At 41.8% G+C, this 16,965-nt stretch overlaps 1 protein-coding gene across 1 annotated transcript in view; it reads right to left on the bottom strand.

Annotated features, from left to right (window-relative positions):
- map2 (microtubule-associated protein 2) overlaps positions 1–16,965 on the bottom strand; it is a gene marked incomplete at both ends in the record, with an annotated part of 34,369 nt that overhangs the window by 5,665 nt on the left and 11,739 nt on the right. The window contains 9 exons of the mRNA XM_079230772.1: positions 928–1,011; positions 5,251–5,552; positions 5,967–6,023; positions 6,476–6,617; positions 8,302–8,363; positions 9,399–9,515; positions 11,447–11,689; positions 11,819–14,806; positions 16,148–16,432. Of these exons, the coding sequence (XP_079086898.1) occupies positions 928–1,011; positions 5,251–5,552; positions 5,967–6,023; positions 6,476–6,617; positions 8,302–8,363; positions 9,399–9,515; positions 11,447–11,689; positions 11,819–14,806; positions 16,148–16,432 (4,280 nt within the window). The remainder of the gene's footprint in view (positions 1–927; positions 1,012–5,250; positions 5,553–5,966; positions 6,024–6,475; positions 6,618–8,301; positions 8,364–9,398; positions 9,516–11,446; positions 11,690–11,818; positions 14,807–16,147; positions 16,433–16,965) is intronic.

Here is a 16,965-nt window from a genome sequence, read left to right as displayed (position 1 = left end):
GTAGGAGGACAAAGCCAACGAAAATAAGGATAATAATAAATGTAATTGAAGGGACATCGAGAATCCAGTATTTCAGGAAAATAAAATGCCCATCGGTGAACATCACAGTCATTACCAAGGAATGCAAAAGCAAGACATTGTAATGCATTTCATTCATTGGTATATCAGCTTCTGGTCTCTGGGAACATCGATCATGGCTGCAACAAGACAGGGAGAACTAACTACCAAACACAAGACCAGACACAATTATGTACAATAATTCAAGATTACATGGGGAATAAACAAAGAAAAATGACGCCACTGATTCCTGTGGTAATATTTACTACTTATTTAGCCTCCGCCAATGAGAAGTCAAGCCACAGTTAGATGGGACATGGTCGGACATAAAGTGACTTGCACCTCGACATTTGCCAGCATGTGGTTTTGGGTCATCTGACCATGAGGCCACCTTGGTGCCAGACAGTTGGGGTATTTTGGGTTTTATGGCACTGCTCTCACAGCAGGAAGGTGGCTACAATCAGAAGCTGTCAGACCAGTTGCTATGTCTGTATTATCTGCGCATGTGCATGCCAGTAACAATAAAGCATCGTAGAACACTTGTGAAGCTCAACTTTAAAAGTGACTTTGGTTAACCCCACACAAAGCGTACAAAGGGAGACAAATAATTGCATACAAGGTGATAAGGTTCAAGGGTGAGAATCGAATGGTGGTGGAAAAACGACAAACTAAGGTACTATGATACTAAACCATCAAGCTATGCATGTATCCAGATTTGCACTGCTTAACAAACAGTAACTTGTTGCACGTCACTTAATTGGACTTGGACTAAAAATATACAGTAAGAACAAACTAGAATCAAATTCATGGTCTTTTCCATCTAAGGATCAAGAGAGGGAAAACAATTGGTCACGACAGAAGGGTACATACATTGCCTCCACGGGGAGAGTGCTTCAGATTATCCTGGGAGCTGCACTTTGTCAGTAAATCCAACTTCTTGTAAAAAATATGAATCTATGGAGAAATACAAAGATAGTTTGGGCCTCTTGCATGGTGGATGGGCAGGAGTGCTTGTCATAACACCACTGGCAAGAGAGAGGATAGAGGATACTGATGTACAATGTAAATATAAAATGTTTGGGAATGCCCTTCCTTAACTGTTGCTGATTTGAGTTTTGAAAGACATTTTTAAAAAAGTCTTGAAAGACTCCAAACCTAAATTTTCTCATCAAACGTAGTGCCCAATGAGCCGGTGGAACAGACAAGCTGCCATTCACACTGATCATCATTGCATTCCCATCATGGTTAAGTTGATAAACAGGCCAACATACTTGGATTATTCTTTTAAAGAGACCCAAGGTTGAAAGGTGTAATCAATTAATACATTCATCAATAAAAAAAACCATTTACATATCGTATTTCACTCAATTTAAAGGTCTGTCCATCATAATATATTAGTCAATTTGTTTCCTGCCTCACAAATTTTTTTTAAATGATGCAATTTCAAGTTGTAGGCACCTAAAAATTCCATGAAGTCTAATCAACAAAGCAAGAACTGTGATTGGCTCTTTCCACCACATGACTGGCTCATGCAACAGTTGTCCAAACAGCTCCTGCTGCTGCTCTGTGGGTTGACTTTATTAAATATTACAAATTATACTAGCAATTAATTGTGTCAAGGAAAAAGTTAACAGAATTATTCATTAGTCATTTTAATAATTTAATTGTATGTATTTTTTTAATTTGACTTTGACTCATCGAATTGGAAATAGAATCATTCAAGCATAGTCTATCAAATGTATGAACTGTATTAATTGATTAGAATTGAACACTGTGAAGGCTTTTAATGATTTCAGTGGCACACCACTACCAGGCTCTATTAAACACACGCTGTCATAATTAACAGGGCTGAGGTGTACCAGCAGGTCTTGGGTCCAGGTCACACTGTGTGCCGCTGACAGGCACAGGGTAACGGAGATGAGGCGAAGCATTGACTTCCAGATCCAAGAGGACTTGTGTTTGGCCCCGGTTGGCATTTTTTGGTCCTTGTGCGTCTATGAGGACAACCATTGCACAGGTCAGTGTCCAAGCAAAGGTCAGATATGAGCTGAGGGAGGCTTGGAAACTGGAACTATTTAGACTGTGGAGCTGCTAGGAACTAATACAGGTTGAGAGGATTATTGCTATCGCATAAAAACAAATTGGGAACTTAAATATTGCGTAGGCCACTATGGCTGGAGACCATCCCTATGTATAATAAAGGCAGATCAAAACCCACCAGAATATTGAAAAACCAACAGGAACTGAGCTTAAAACGTGACTGCATATATTGGTTCGGGTAGTTCAGGAATATTTCTGTCACAGGAGGTAACACGTCAGACGAGTGGGTTGAGAAGAGGACCACAGCAAAAACCTATTTTTTCATTCAAAATTGTCAAACTGTGTGTTCAGGAACTTAAAGATCATCTTTGAGGTGACTTCTTCATTCCCATTTCTCAAAACACTTTCAAATATTCTGCTGTCAAGGAAGAAGAAAAGCAAAACACACCAGGGAATGGGATTACCACCCTTCTATCCTTAACACACCTCATCCAGTGGCAACAGTGCCGACACTTCAAAAGAAACTGTTCATCTCTGTAAACTGCTGCAGCCAGTTTAGAAGAAACATTATGTGGTTTATAACATAAAAAGACTGCATGAACCTTATTGCAGCATCACTTTGAAGTTTAGCGTGACTGACTAACTCTTGGGGACTTTGGAGCAAAACTGGTCAAACATAAATGATGTCTTGAAAAAGACCCTCTGTCTATATTTTCTGCTATTCTATGGGTATAAAGCACAGTGGTCCCAAAGTGACAATGAGGGAACACTTAACCATTAAATGTGTCTACTTTATTAAATGAATGTAGAACTAACCTAAATAAGTTATACATACTGTATTGCATTCAAATGCCAGAACTCTTTTGATGTGTTTCTATTATTGTCTTCTAAATAACATTCAGTAATGATTCATCCCTCTCTGAGGTGCTTTTGTTAAATCCACCTATGAGACACAAATAGTAGCCTTGACACTTCTTTCTGAATGTCATAAAACCCACATATGCCTTTAAACGCCTTGAGTCATCTCATCAAAATACCATAAAGCCGCTGCCTTAAGAGGCAGATTACATTTTAACTTTGTGTCATGCAGCTTGTGGCCAAAGAGAAGCTGGGGAATTAGGACAATTGCTCTGCTCAGTCACTCCCCTCTGTGTGTGTGTCTACACAAAAGCTGCCATCACTGTCTGACAGCAGACACCTACTGCCTTCCAGTTTGACACACACGTGCACACACATGCACTGTGAGTTAACACAGGATTTTTATGCAAATTCTCAGCTCAGACATAAGAAATAATGTCATAAATTGCTGCGTGCAACTAAAGAGGCGGTAAGCGTGTTACAGGACACACAGTGTTACGGATAATAGATGTCAAAAAGTATGTCATGTTCACAGCTAAACACAAGCAAAGACAAACAAAGGACACAAATTCCACCTCAAGCATTTGTCGACCTCTCCCACAGCTACAACATTAAAGCGAAAACACCTTCCAATTTGGCACTTGGAGGTACAAACTGGACGACATATGCTTACATTGCATATGTTGCCCCCCTCCCAATGACACTTGTGTGTTACGGACAACACTGCCGGTCTTGACATAGCACAGTAACTGATTAGGACCTGGCATGCATGCTTGCATTCATAAACACACATGCAAACATGCACAGAAACTCCACTCAGGCCATTTCTCCTGTAGATGACAGGCAGGCATTTGGAGCTTGATCCCTCCCTATTTTGTGGCTGACTGCACAGAGCAGTGCAGAGAGACCTGGCAAGTCATAAAGATGTCAGCCAAGTCCTCAAGACTCCTAATCAGGTCATCAGTGGAGGCTTGTAAGAGCTGATGGATACAGACACACTGCTGTTTTCATCACTATTCTTCCTGTCGCAACGCTGACTGTATTTCAGACTGGAACAAAATATTTGTCAAATTGTAGTGTAGGAAATAATGTCATAAATTGCTAATGCAGATTATGTGCAGCAATAGAAAACAGAGTTTGAAATGCAGATGTCTGTTGGCTGAAGCGCTATCCTCAGTTCTCAAATCAGGGGGGGAAACTGAAGTGACAAATACTGCTCAGAGCTCTGAGTCTGTGGTTCACAAATTACTGCAACACACGCGGCTCTCTGTACATTTACCCTAGCTTAACATAATCATGTGTGTGAGCTCACTTGCTAGGAGCAGCTGGCCAAAGTTTTCTAGATGGAAATCGTGAATCAAAATAATAAACTGAAAAAAACTGCGAATAACTGCAGAGCTGGGCATTGGTTACCAATTATGTTATTTAAATCACATTAAATCTCAAAAGCCTTACTTTAAGGAAGTTCTAGGCTAGTCGTTCCCATAAATATTCATAGATGCTCAAAGCCCTGTGAAACTTTTTTTTTGTTGACTATCATTTTATGCATTGACATTTAAGAAAATAAAGTGTTTTTGCTTACTTTCAAAGTTGAAATCAATGCAAATGTTGTGTTTAATATTGTTTTCTTTCACAACACATCATTATTTCTTAACCAATCGTCCTTTTACAGTGGTGAGTCAGCAAAGGATAGAAGGATTAACAGTGGAAAGAAGTAGCTAAGAGACTAAATAAAAACACAACTATGAGTGTGGAGAGGTAGGAGAGAGGGTGCATGGGAAATACTCATATCAAGAAAGAAGAAAAAGTCAGAAGAAATTATACAAAAACACATTTTACAATACAACACTAACCAGAACATTAAGCGTTGGTGTTGGTGCATACCAATGGTATATTCTACAGATTTCTAACAATACATAGAGACAAGACAGTATTGTAGTCTGTCTCCATTTGTTTTTAATATCACTTCACCCTGCTTTTGCTTCAAGGTTTGAAGAATAGGATCCAGGCTAAAGCCTGGAAGGAGATAATCACACAATGCATTTGTATGCAGATGATATCTACGCTTACATGGACAGAATATGGGACTCATATAATATTTCATTGCTGTATGTTACATGTACTAACAACTTCTCGAATAACCCTCTCTGAGATCATTATAAAGACAGAGACATGTAGGAAAAACAGAATGCATGCAACAAGTAGAGATTGGAACGTAACATTGCAGAGGTGAAAGAAATAGATAGTTAGATAAAAGCTACGGGTTTTGGGGTAAGTGAGAGAGAAGAGCGTCACCTGTCCTCCTTTGGGCTGGTACTTGATATTCTCTATGGAGCCGATCTTGGACCTGATGTTCTTGAAGTCAGGCAGTGGCTGGTTGATGATGCGGAGCTGCTTGGGTGTGGTTGCAGGTGACTTGGGTGGAGTGTGGACCACGGCTATCTTCCTCTCCTGGGACATCAAGCTGAGGGAGCGTGGGGTTCCAGGGGTCCTTGAGGACGACGAGTAGCTGGGTGGGGTTCCTGGGGTGATGGCTGTGGAGCCAGGGGTGCGGGGGGTGGAGTGGCCACTGCGAGCCGAACGTGAGCGCACTGATTCTGTTATTGGTGGGGAGGAATACAAAGGCTGAAGGTTGTAGCGGAAGATGAAGGGGTAATGTCCTATTAATCGTATAATATTCTAATTGTCGTGGAAAATCACCAATTTTGTTTTTCAAAGGGGGAATCAGAAAGCTATAGAGCAGCACTGTATATCTGTGTGGTTGAAAGTTAGGGTTGTTGATCAGTATGAAAGAGCAAATCCTTACTTCATCAGATAATGAGATTTGGGGCTTTTAGAAGTCTCTTTACAGACCAACAGATATACAATATTTCATGAGTCTGAAACAGACTATTTCAAAATATTGTAGCCACTGAGTTCCTAGCAAAAATAAGTTAAACTTGTACAATTCAATTTAATCCAATAATGACAATGGCAATCATAATGACAGAAGTATGGAGCCTCCCATCTACCTGTCATGCTGGGGGCCCGTCCGGTCCTATGCTCTGCCCTCATCTCTGTGCGAAACGCTACAGGAGGCAAGAGAGGAAATGTTTCAGATCAGGGAGAAATGGGGTGGGAAGAAGGAAATAATGAAAAGGAGATTCAGGGGTTCTTCAATGTCCAGTTCGAAACTATTTCATCTGGATCGTTGCTATTTACACGTTAAGTTGTGTCTAGAACACTTTGATTTAGTTACATATAAATGGTGAAAGAGGACTGGACAGAGAATACAGCTTGGATCTCATTGAAAAACAAACGGATAAACCGAGGATAGCTAGGACAATGGTAAGGACCTGAGTTTTCTTTAGCTTTATTCAAAAATCAATTATCAGCATTGGTACAGTTTTTGCTTTCTTATTAGTAGAATACATTTGTTGAGACTCATGCTGGAGGCTAATGAGATTCATGTTGGATTTATCTCAGACCACTTAAATACCAATACTTTGAGAAGTAAGTTGATCAGAGAGCTGCAGCCTACATGTGGGTCTGCGAGGAGCTGTGGAGCCGGAGCTGGTGATGGAGGTGGAGCTCTCCTCCTGGTCATGGTATGGCCGGCGACTCAGAATGGAGGCATGTCGCGGCACGGAGGACGTCTTTGCAGGGCTCCACGACCGACCGTCCTGTTGGGAAACAGACCAAAGGTAGATCCGTAGGCGAGTGAGGCTTAGGGAGATTGATTCTCAACAAAAGGGGACACAACTGGTCTAGTTCGGTAATATTGCAAATAAAAGTAATTTAAAAACAAATTATCTCCATATGTTTTCATGTTCTTTCCTGAACTCCTGCAGCTACATGGCCGCTCTGCCATTCACCTACCTTGTCTATGAGTCTCTGTAAAACTGGGAAGCTTTGAGGCTCTGCTGAGGATGGGCGAGGTCTATCTAATGAGGCGGCCACTCTGGATATGGAGGTGGGGATCTTTGTTAGTGGCGAACGATGGGCATGGCACTGAGATAGCACAACGATGAGGCCCGGTGGGTGAGTAGCAAGGCGGCAAAATACAGGACACAGGGTGACAAAACAATGGTGAAAATAACAGTGCTTTAACATGCATTATCAGGGCACACGATCTCATCTCCTTTGTGGGATGATGAATGAGATAGTAGCATCAGATCTTGAGTGACTAACATGTAATTACTGTATAGCCCATCACAACAGCCATTCATGCACGCTCATTGTGAACATGTCAGTTAAGATGTTTGAAATGTATGGTATCAAAATGCAAAACAACAAACTTGAAAGAAAAAATAAAGTGAAAAATATTGTTCACCAGGATCATGCCTATTTAAAATTACAGGGGAGACCATGGTAACAGATGTACCGAAGATTGTAAATAGAATGTGTAAATCAAAAGTGAATTGTAATGTGAGTTCAGAGTGATAGAACCCTCTTACAGTATGCTTTCATGACTTGACATTTAAGAAGAGCAGAGACGGTGTTATTTTAGACACAATAACTGTCATTACCATGGTGGAGGAGTAAAATGCAGTCACGACCACAGCCGCTGGAGAAATGTCACAGGGTGATTCGACACCCACTCAGTAAAAAAGAAAATGTTCTAAATGGATCGGCGAGGTCTACTTCTGCAAAGACCCATTAAAAGAGGCAACAATGGCAAACATTTTACAGAAAGCAAATGCAACGAACATAAATACAAAAGGAAAACTAGCAGTGGCGTTGTTAAAGAAATGCAATTCCCTGTTTTTCAGGCAGGGATTAGGGCTTAGATAGACAGAGGGGAGATAGCACTCGCTTTACAGTATGTAATGTGTTTATCTGAAGAGATGATTAGGTTTCTCTGGAAGTCACAAGAGAAAACGTGTAACAGCTTTTAATAAGTCTCAATTCCAACGATAATTGTTCGGCCCAATTACTGTGGTGTTCATTGTTTCAGAGTTTGCACTAAAGAAGCACATGGCAACTTGTGTATTAGTTTCATATTAGTAGCAAGAGGTAAAGATTTGATATTTGTTTTGACTTAATTATGCATTAATTGCATCGTGTAATACAATATCAGGAAATGTTCATGTTTACCGACCTTTCTTTTCTAAACCTCTTTATACCAGAGGACAACAAAAAGCTGAGGGACAGCAGATGTAATGTTGGAGAGTCCAGTTTCCAGGAGACAGAGCAATCAGTCACAAACGTTTTGGTTTCTCTCTTCAGGGTCAGCTTGTCCTGATTGACATTCATTTAATTGCCATACTGGAAAACTACTTCGTCTACTATCATTCCGGCTGTTTTCCAGTAAAGCTTTAATATGATATTTCTCTATCCATTGTTGGGCTGATGGAGTGTACTCACCGATGCTCTATCGCGAGACTTTCTGGCCACACTTAGAGGCTGACGACTGTCAGGTAGCCCCTCTGAGAAACAAAATAACAGAATAACAGGAATATTACAACACCATCAGAATACATGTTTTGACCTTTATACACTTAAGGGGTAGAAGTGAGAACACCTTTAATGTCCTACTTTGAAGGATTATCATCATATTTATGTCCTTGAGCACATTTGGTTTGTATGTGTTCGAATGGACACAAATATAACTTTGTATTCCCGAACCTGGCATGGAGCTATATGACAAATCGAATGTTCTGTGGGAGCGGGTTGCTGCCCCTTTGAGAGCTCTGTTCTGTAAAGATTTGGCAAGATATCCCACAGAGTGGGGGATTTTCTATTATATAAGGGAACCCTGGAAAAATAATCTAATTGGGGCAATGCAGCAGTACACTGAGCTTTCATCATCAGTGACACAGAATTCAGCCCACCAGGGGAAAATGAAGTGCAAACTGCCTCTGGGACAGAGTCTTTATAGTACCAGGTCCATAGAACAAAACCAGGGATTACTAGTTGCCTGGCAACCATAGGTTGAAAGAATGGTGGGTATGAAAGACCAAAGAGGTCAGGAAATTATGTTATGTATTTCCCACCTAACAGCTATCAGGCAACCTTTAAGTGATATGGAATAATTATATAAAATATTAGTATATTCATTGATGTGACGGAGACCACCAACAACATAAAACAGATGGATGGAACTGGTTACAGTAAGGAAGATGCATTTAAATAGTATCTTAACACCAGCTGAAAATGTTGCTTTTGCTGACATTGCAGTATTGATGTGTACTTGGAAAGTGTTCAGTGAATTCTGAAACCCAAACTACAGGATGTCAGCAAAATGATGATTTCAACGTGGTTTAAAGTTTCTCTTAGAAGAACAAACGAAGGAAATGAAACATGTATGACAGTCATTTTTTTATTGTGATTAAAGACAAAAAGCAAAACATGGTGAACAACAAAACAAAATGGATGGCAAAACCAGGTTGAAGCTGACAGTGGAGTTGGTGGCTCTCCAGCAGAAAGCACCAGTTGTATGGCAGACCACGGAAATGTGTCACCTGTGGGTCTCCTTCTAGGACAGGAGTGGTGCTGGGTGGGGCGGGTCTGGCGGCCGGCTGGTTTCATCGCACTCCTCTTAGATGGGGATTTGGTAAGATCGGCCTTCCTTATCACAGCTGCCAGAGGGAACAGGCCGTTGGCAAAAACAGAGACACAACAAAAAGCAGAGACTGAACCATGTTCAAATATGGAATGCGTTTTAGTTGTCGCACCTGTATTTGTACAATACTAACAACAGCTGACTCAAATCACCGTGTGTCTGTGAGTTATTATGAGACTGCACATCTTTTGACACAAATAGGTAGACAATACATAACTTGATGCTGTGCTTTTGAGCCCCAGTTAGGCACACGATGATGAGGGGTGTAACAAGTTTCTGTTCAGACTTTGATTTTTGAGTCATGGTGCGGTTAACTAAACATACATGAATGAAATAAAGAGGACTGCCTTTTAAGCCCCAAGGCATTTTTTAAGATTTAGCTCGAAATAGCATACCCAAACTAAAAAGGATGTATCTCTGCAACCACAAGGGCTATTTGAATCATTTTGGTGTTATAATAAAGGCAACCCTTGTGAGCTTTCGGTCAGATGTGTAACTATTAGTATATATGTTGCTGGCTAAGAGTAAATAAAGATTGAAACACAGAACAAATAGAAGTTCCAGGTCCGCCTATAGAAAAAAACACTTCAGGGGGATTATCTCCCTGAAATGATGCTTCACTAAGCCTGAATCTCTCCCAAATCATAGCACAATATGTGAACAGTCTCTCTGCAATGTTTTCACTTGAAAAAGTGAAGCAGAACAAAGTCAGATTGGGTAAAGTACAGAGAGAATTCAGGCGAGATTTCCAAAATTTGCATTTCGGCACATTTGCGCATATTTTCGCGCATCTGTGACATTTGAATTTTTTCATGTAGCAAACCTTATATTTCACTTTCATATGACTTATGGTGTTAAATAAACTTGTATCAGTGTGGATTTACTGGGGGAAATGCATTTTTTCAACAAAAAAAAAAAAATTTCAAAATGTGCTGACTCAGCGATTTATGTTGCTGTGTTCTTTGGTTCGTATCTGATGCTTTGCAGCAGAGGGATTTGGTGAGTAGATTTGGAATCTGTGTGGAATTGTCTTGCTTTTTGCTATTTGTCTTTTTCTGATAGCACCAAGCTACGGGCTGCTAGTGGGTTGACTCGTGACAAAATTATAACTATTTTATTTTAATAATTATTTTAGTTGGTGTTTGAGTTGTGTTGAAATGGCTGACTAATTATTGTAGCCCAGGTTCTCTTGTTTAATTTGATGTGTAGCATCAATATATTTGTTCATGATTATTGTAATGTTTTACACAGTTTAATTAAAATTTAAAAAAAGGACCTATATAGGTCCCGCGGGGCTCTGCGGGGCTTAAAAGGTTAAGGACCATTTAAGCAGGGAGGTAGTAGCAATGCAGGTTTTGGTGATTTGAGAAGAGAACTGTTAGCGAACACTGCCACCTCCTGGATAAGATGCTACTCAACTATGAAGTCAGTCACGCACTGAAACGCGCTCAGCTCGGCACATCATTTTTACTCCTGAAATACGGCGTATATCTAGTGCGATGAAAACCTGGATTGCATTGGTAATTGCTTGAGCACAGTCCCAAGTTAGCTTGTGGTGTCATTCTCAAGACATTGGTAGGAGTTACCTGCCGTTTTTGGGGATTCTTAAGAGGTTCGCTGATATCATTGTTGGGGTGATGTCTTTGGATACGTGCTTATATATTTGAAGTGCTCACTGTCTAATAAGGAAGTTTTGTGAAACACTCCCGACAAATTGCGGCTTCGATCTCGGTTACCGAACCTTTACACCCCTCATGATGATGTCAAGCAACGCTTTTAAATGGCTTTACTCAAAGTACAATGTAAAGAAGAAAAGTGTAAAACAATACTGATTCTATGAAAAGCAAAACAGTTTTTGAGCAGCAGGTACACCGATAAACCATAACTGCGTTATTTACAAATAACTTCTACTTCAACTATGATTATAATTTAAGAAATTATGGGAACCTTTTTTCTTCTGGATGTCCTCTCTGGGGATGTAGACAGGCTCTTTGCGGACAGGCTTGCGTTCTGGTGTTGAGATCCGGCCCTTAGGCCGCCCCCCCTTGTCCCTTGGTTTGACTGGCTTTTCTTGTTTCTCTGTCTTCCTTTGTTGGATATGCTTGTTCTGGACCACACCAGGCTTTTCGACTGAGCTGGGCTCTTTGGGCAAAGGCTCAATCTGCTCTGTCGCCATACTCTTATCATCATCTGCAGTGTGGCGAAGCAAGACATTAAAAACATGAGACTACATCAATGTGTTTTACTTGAAGCAGAGGTAGAAATAAATGGGGGAAAAAACAACAAATATAAAGGAATAAACCGTCAAAGAGATCTCACCTTGTGTGTCAACCCAGGAGCTGTCCAGGATGGAGTCGTCCATTGTGGTTTCATCTCTATCGTAGCTCTCTGTCGGTGCTTCAGTGTCTATGGTTTGAGCCTCCTTCTCAGGGGAGGCAGGGGTCTCAAGAACATCTTCCACCTCCTCTAAACTTGCAGCCTCCATGTCTGCTTCTTGGGCCAATTTCACAGACTCCTCCTCTTCCTCATCTTCCTCCTCTTCCTCTTTCTGGGGAGCGACACAAAGGCCTTCCGCCTCAGGTGAACCAGAGAAACGAACGCTGTGTCCCGGCTCTTCTGCTTCATCAATGGTCTGGACCACAGTGATAAAATCGTCTTCAACTGTCACAACTGATTCGATGGCAGCTCGAGTTTCTGGGATCTCCTTTACGACTGCTGCCCCTGCTTTATCCAACACCTGTTCCTCACCTTTGTCTTTCCCCTTTTCAGCCACCACAGACTTTTCAGCTTCTTTCTCTGCAGGTTTTGCTGCTTTTTCCTCTGGTTGTCTAGCCATCTCCTCAGGCTTGTCTGCAACCTTTTTGTCAATGTCAGCAACTCTCTCTTTCTCTTCCTTCTCTTTCAGTTCCATTTCTATCTTTTCTTTTTCTTCCTTCTCTTTCAGTTCCATTTCTATCTTTTCTTTTTCTTCCTTCTCTCGCAACTCTTTCTCTATTCTTTCCTTTTCCTCTATTTCTCTCTGCTCTCTCTCCTCTTTCCCTTTTCTCTCCTCTTGCTCCATCTTTTCCCTGTCTTCTCTTTCCCTTTTCTCTCTTTCTTCTTTTTCTTTCATCTCTCTCTCCTCTTTCTCCTTTTCTTTCATCTCCTGCTCTTTCTCCTTCCTTTCTGTCTCTTCCCTCAGTATTCTTTCTGCCTCTTCTTTCTCTCTCATTTGCTTCTCTTCTATTTCTTTCATTTCCTTCTCTTTTATTTCTTTCATTTCCTTCTCTTTCTTTTCTGCTTCTTCCCTAATTTTCCTCTCAGCCTCTTCTTTCATTTTCGTCTCGGCTTCTTCCTTCTCTTGCTCTTCCCTATTTTTCCTTTCTGACTCCTCTTTTTCTTTGTTAATTCCTAACACTGGTGAAACTGTTCTTTTAGGGGAACCGTACACTTCTCTTTGTTTAAGCTTTGAAGGTGAGAGCACTGGAGAGAGCAGCTTATCATCATCGATGTTGCTCTCCACAGACGAAGCAGGTGAAGTTTTGATAGGCCTGGCAATCCGGTCCTTGGCCACACCAGTCAGCTGGTACACATCTTCGGCATCCACTTCCTCATAGGCTTCCTGATGGACCAGCTTCACTTTCTCCCGAAGCTCCTGCAGTTCTCTTTCCTCCTCCATACTGAGAGGCCTGTCCTCCATCTCCAATTTGCGGATCTGCCTCTCATAGTTGGCAATCTCGGTTTCTGATGCTGAGCCTTCGCCACTTGCTTGTCGTTCAGTGTCACTAAATGACCTCCCGCCTTCTTCTAGAGTCACAGTGACCGTTGGTGTCACAAAGGACTCACTTGGCTGAGCCAGTGGCATCTCACTAACAGCTTTTTTGGACTGTTCATCTGCAACCTTGCCCTTTTCTTCCATAGAATCTTTTCTGTCTACTTGCCTCTGGTCTTTCTCTTCAGTGACATCCGCAACTCCCGATGGCTGGCTCTTGTCCTCCACAGATGTGTCTCTGACTGCTAATTTCCTAGCTTGCTCAGCCACTTTCGCCTCCAAGACGGCGGGGGTGAACCTCTGTGCAGAAATGTTTGTGGGGCTCAACACATCTGCAGGTGATGGCATGGGTCCTGAATATTCACTGAACACACAATAGCCCATCTCTTCCAGCTGGCTGTCACTCTTTCTGGCCCCAGGACTTAGTTCCCCTGAAACTAGGCTCGCCAGTGGATCATCTGCAAAGGCTGAAAAATCAGCTTGAAATGACTTCCTCCTGGTGAATTCTGGTTCGGTGTTTTCTGATGCAAGTCTGGAACGGGTACCAGCAAGGTCCAGCATCTCAGGCAAGTCTTGCGCCATCACCGTGTCATTTTTATAGGCGCTGTTAAGGGGCTGTTGTGATTCTGGTGACTCCGGTTCAGGGCTGGATTTTGAAACTGGTTCAATGGTCCTTGGAGGAGATGAGGAATCAGAGGTGATGGAGGCCGCAGTTTCCAGTATCAGAGGAGGCAAGGATGGAGGCTTATCTACGGAGGGTGTAGTGACTGGGAGGTAGTTTGCTGACTCATCTAGACTTCCACTTGTGTATGACATGATATCTGTGGCCAGCGGGGAGAAGTTTCTAGGTCTGCCTTGGCCACTTGGATCCATTGCTCCAATAGTAATGTTAAGTGAGTAACTTCTCTGCTCTAAGGCCAGTTTACCCGGGGAAAGCCTGCATTCATTACTCCTGTCAGGAACAGGAACAGTGAACAATCGAGTGTCTTCTGCCGTACTTTCTTTAGTGTTGGGTTTATCCTGAGCTCCAGCTAGTGTGCTGTAGCTGATCTCCTGAGGCCTGGCATCAACTATACTCTTCTCTTCACCAGATCTGCTCAGTTCGTAATAACCCTCGCCCTTACATTGGGGAGCCTCATCAACCTCCATGGCTGATGTTTCAAAATATGCTGACATGCCAGATCTGTCTCTAGCGTCACTTGTTGAGTCTCCTCCTTTAACTTTTTCTGACTGTGACGAGAAATCCGGAGGAGCACCGATGCTGCTGATCTCCACCACCTCCACTGACGGCTGTTTCTCTGACACGGTGATTGGCTCGCCATATGTAGGCTGAAGTGTGAGTGATCTAGCAGATTCTTTGGCTTGGGTTGGAACATTCGAAGGAACAAATGATGGCATATCCATGGTGGGGCTTTCTGGTACAACTCGTTCACCAGCAAAGAACCCTTGCATCTGGGGCTCGAAAAACTCCTCTGGGCGTTTCTCCGATCCGATGCTGTCTGGGCTCATGGAACCACTTTTCTCGCTTCCCTGCTTGTCTGAGTCCATCTTCAAAGCTGAAAGGACATCTGTCAGTCTGCTGTTTTGATCAACATATAATTGTAATGCTTTGGCATGCTGCAAGTGAGATATTCATTAAGCTAGGGACTGGGAAAGCTTATGCCACAGACACAAGCAAAGCTCTCCTCAGAAACTTACAGCACAATGATACGGCCATCACTGAAGAAATACGGCGAGATTACTGGGCCCACCAAGTCACAGATGGATCAGAATATGGCATGGTATGTGACGGCACCGGTATGAGGCGACTGCAATGCTGATTTATGGGGAACAAGCAATAATAGATGGGATGGATATCCATGCGACTCTTCAAATGATCTGATAAAAAAAGAATAGCATTTCTGTCATTCTTTGTAATTACAGTGGAAGCACCTGTGGTTGAAGCCCACCACGAAACAGCTGAAGTTTGAAACAGCTGTACCGTATTTTGAAACGGTCAGCACAATTCAGTCAATAGCAAGACTGTTTCATTACTTTATATTAATTCAATAAATAGTGTCAGTTAGATGGTGATCTGAATGAGAAATAAAGACAAAAAAATTGTTATCAACTTAACCGACGTGATCACTGTAAGAGGTTTCCACTGTACAATGAAATGTTATGAGATTTTATTCAATTTAAATCTATCATATAGCTTAATTAACATACAACTCATTTTGGCCCCTAAAAATGACTTTCATGTCTTTATATAATTCAAAGCATATTAACACTAATACAGAAGAACCTTGCTATTGAATGACAGAAAAATGCCATAAAAAGTCACAAACAGTGACAAAAAGAAACAAAATAAACAAATGAATTGTAATTTTGCTGATATGATAATGCTTTTGATGATACCACACTTGACATGAGACAGAGCCAACACAAGATCCCCTGCAAATGATGTACACAGAATCATGAGAATAATATGAGTGACCCACAATTATTAAGTATGATTCATGGTTACGAAAAGTTCACCGCACTGGCACACCAGCATCAAGCCAGCATCAAACACAACAAGAAACCTGTAAGCTTAGAGCCGATGAAAAAAAAGCACTGCTACGTTCACTTCATCATACCAATACGAAACGGTGCCGAAAACCACAGCAAGAAAAAGAAAATACAAGCGCAAAGATAGCACACAATAAAACCAAGTTAAGTTAAAAAGAATGTGACTTTTTTCACCAACAAGCCTGTGTTGCCTTGCAGCCACAGCAGAGCACAGTGAGGAGTACTTGCCATTCCGCCAGAATTATAATGCTGATGTGCTTATGGGTTCCTTTTGACACATCATGGTGTTCCTATACACTGGACAATACAGAAACATGCAGGCAGGGAGAGCAGAGGGCAGGACACACCTGTCTCAGGGCTCTCCCCACCCTCTGCTTCCTCCTCCTCTCTGTCCAGAGAGCTTCCTGCAGCAGCACTAGCTGCTTCGCCCAGCTCCAGGTCTAGATCCTGGGCCTCGTCTATGGCCTCTGCCTGCTCTAAGGGCTCAGCTTGGAGGCTGTCCAGCTCGGGCTCTTCCCCGCTCCACTGCTGCTCATCAAGAGCTCCCTCGGACTCTGCTGCCTCTGCACTCTCCTCCTCCTCCTCTTCCACCTCCTCCTCGTATTCAGCTGTAAGAGCCTCCATGGTCTCTTCTTCTCAAAAACAGGGTGAGAGGGGGACACAATAAGACTACAGGCAACACAGACTTGGGTTATGTGAGAACACAACTTATGATGGGACACTTTCAGCTCTGGGAAAAGATGACCTAAAATGTATGTCTGTTCACACATATAGGTACATTACACATATAGAACAGAGTGTAATGTGTGGGTGGTTTTTCATTCGGTTTGTATATGTTTCTACTTTGTTTACTTAGTGTACCCAGTATTCAAGGAAACTACAATATAAAGATATGTTCGTTAAAAGCATGCAATACATTTATTTCTAAATATATATTATGTATTTATTTACTGTAAAAAAACAAAAAACAATTCATTTATTCTTTTTCTGTGGCATACACCATGCCCTTAGCCAGATTGACCTGCCATCATTGATGACTGAGGTTGTTAAAGGAAAATGGAAAGATAAATGAAGTTGTAACACTTCATGGCCTAACACCTAGTACTACTCTAGAAGCACTTCTTGTCAGAGCATTTCTGAAAACCCTGGCTCTTTAGAAGATGCA

The sequence above is a fragment of the Taurulus bubalis genome (genome assembly GCF_910589615.1).
Source record: "Taurulus bubalis genome assembly, chromosome: 15".
In the NCBI taxonomy this organism is placed as follows: Eukaryota; Metazoa; Chordata; class Actinopteri; order Perciformes; family Cottidae; genus Taurulus; species Taurulus bubalis.
The sequence above is the reverse complement of the archived record's forward strand: the minus strand, read 5'-3'. Positions and strand labels throughout refer to the sequence as shown.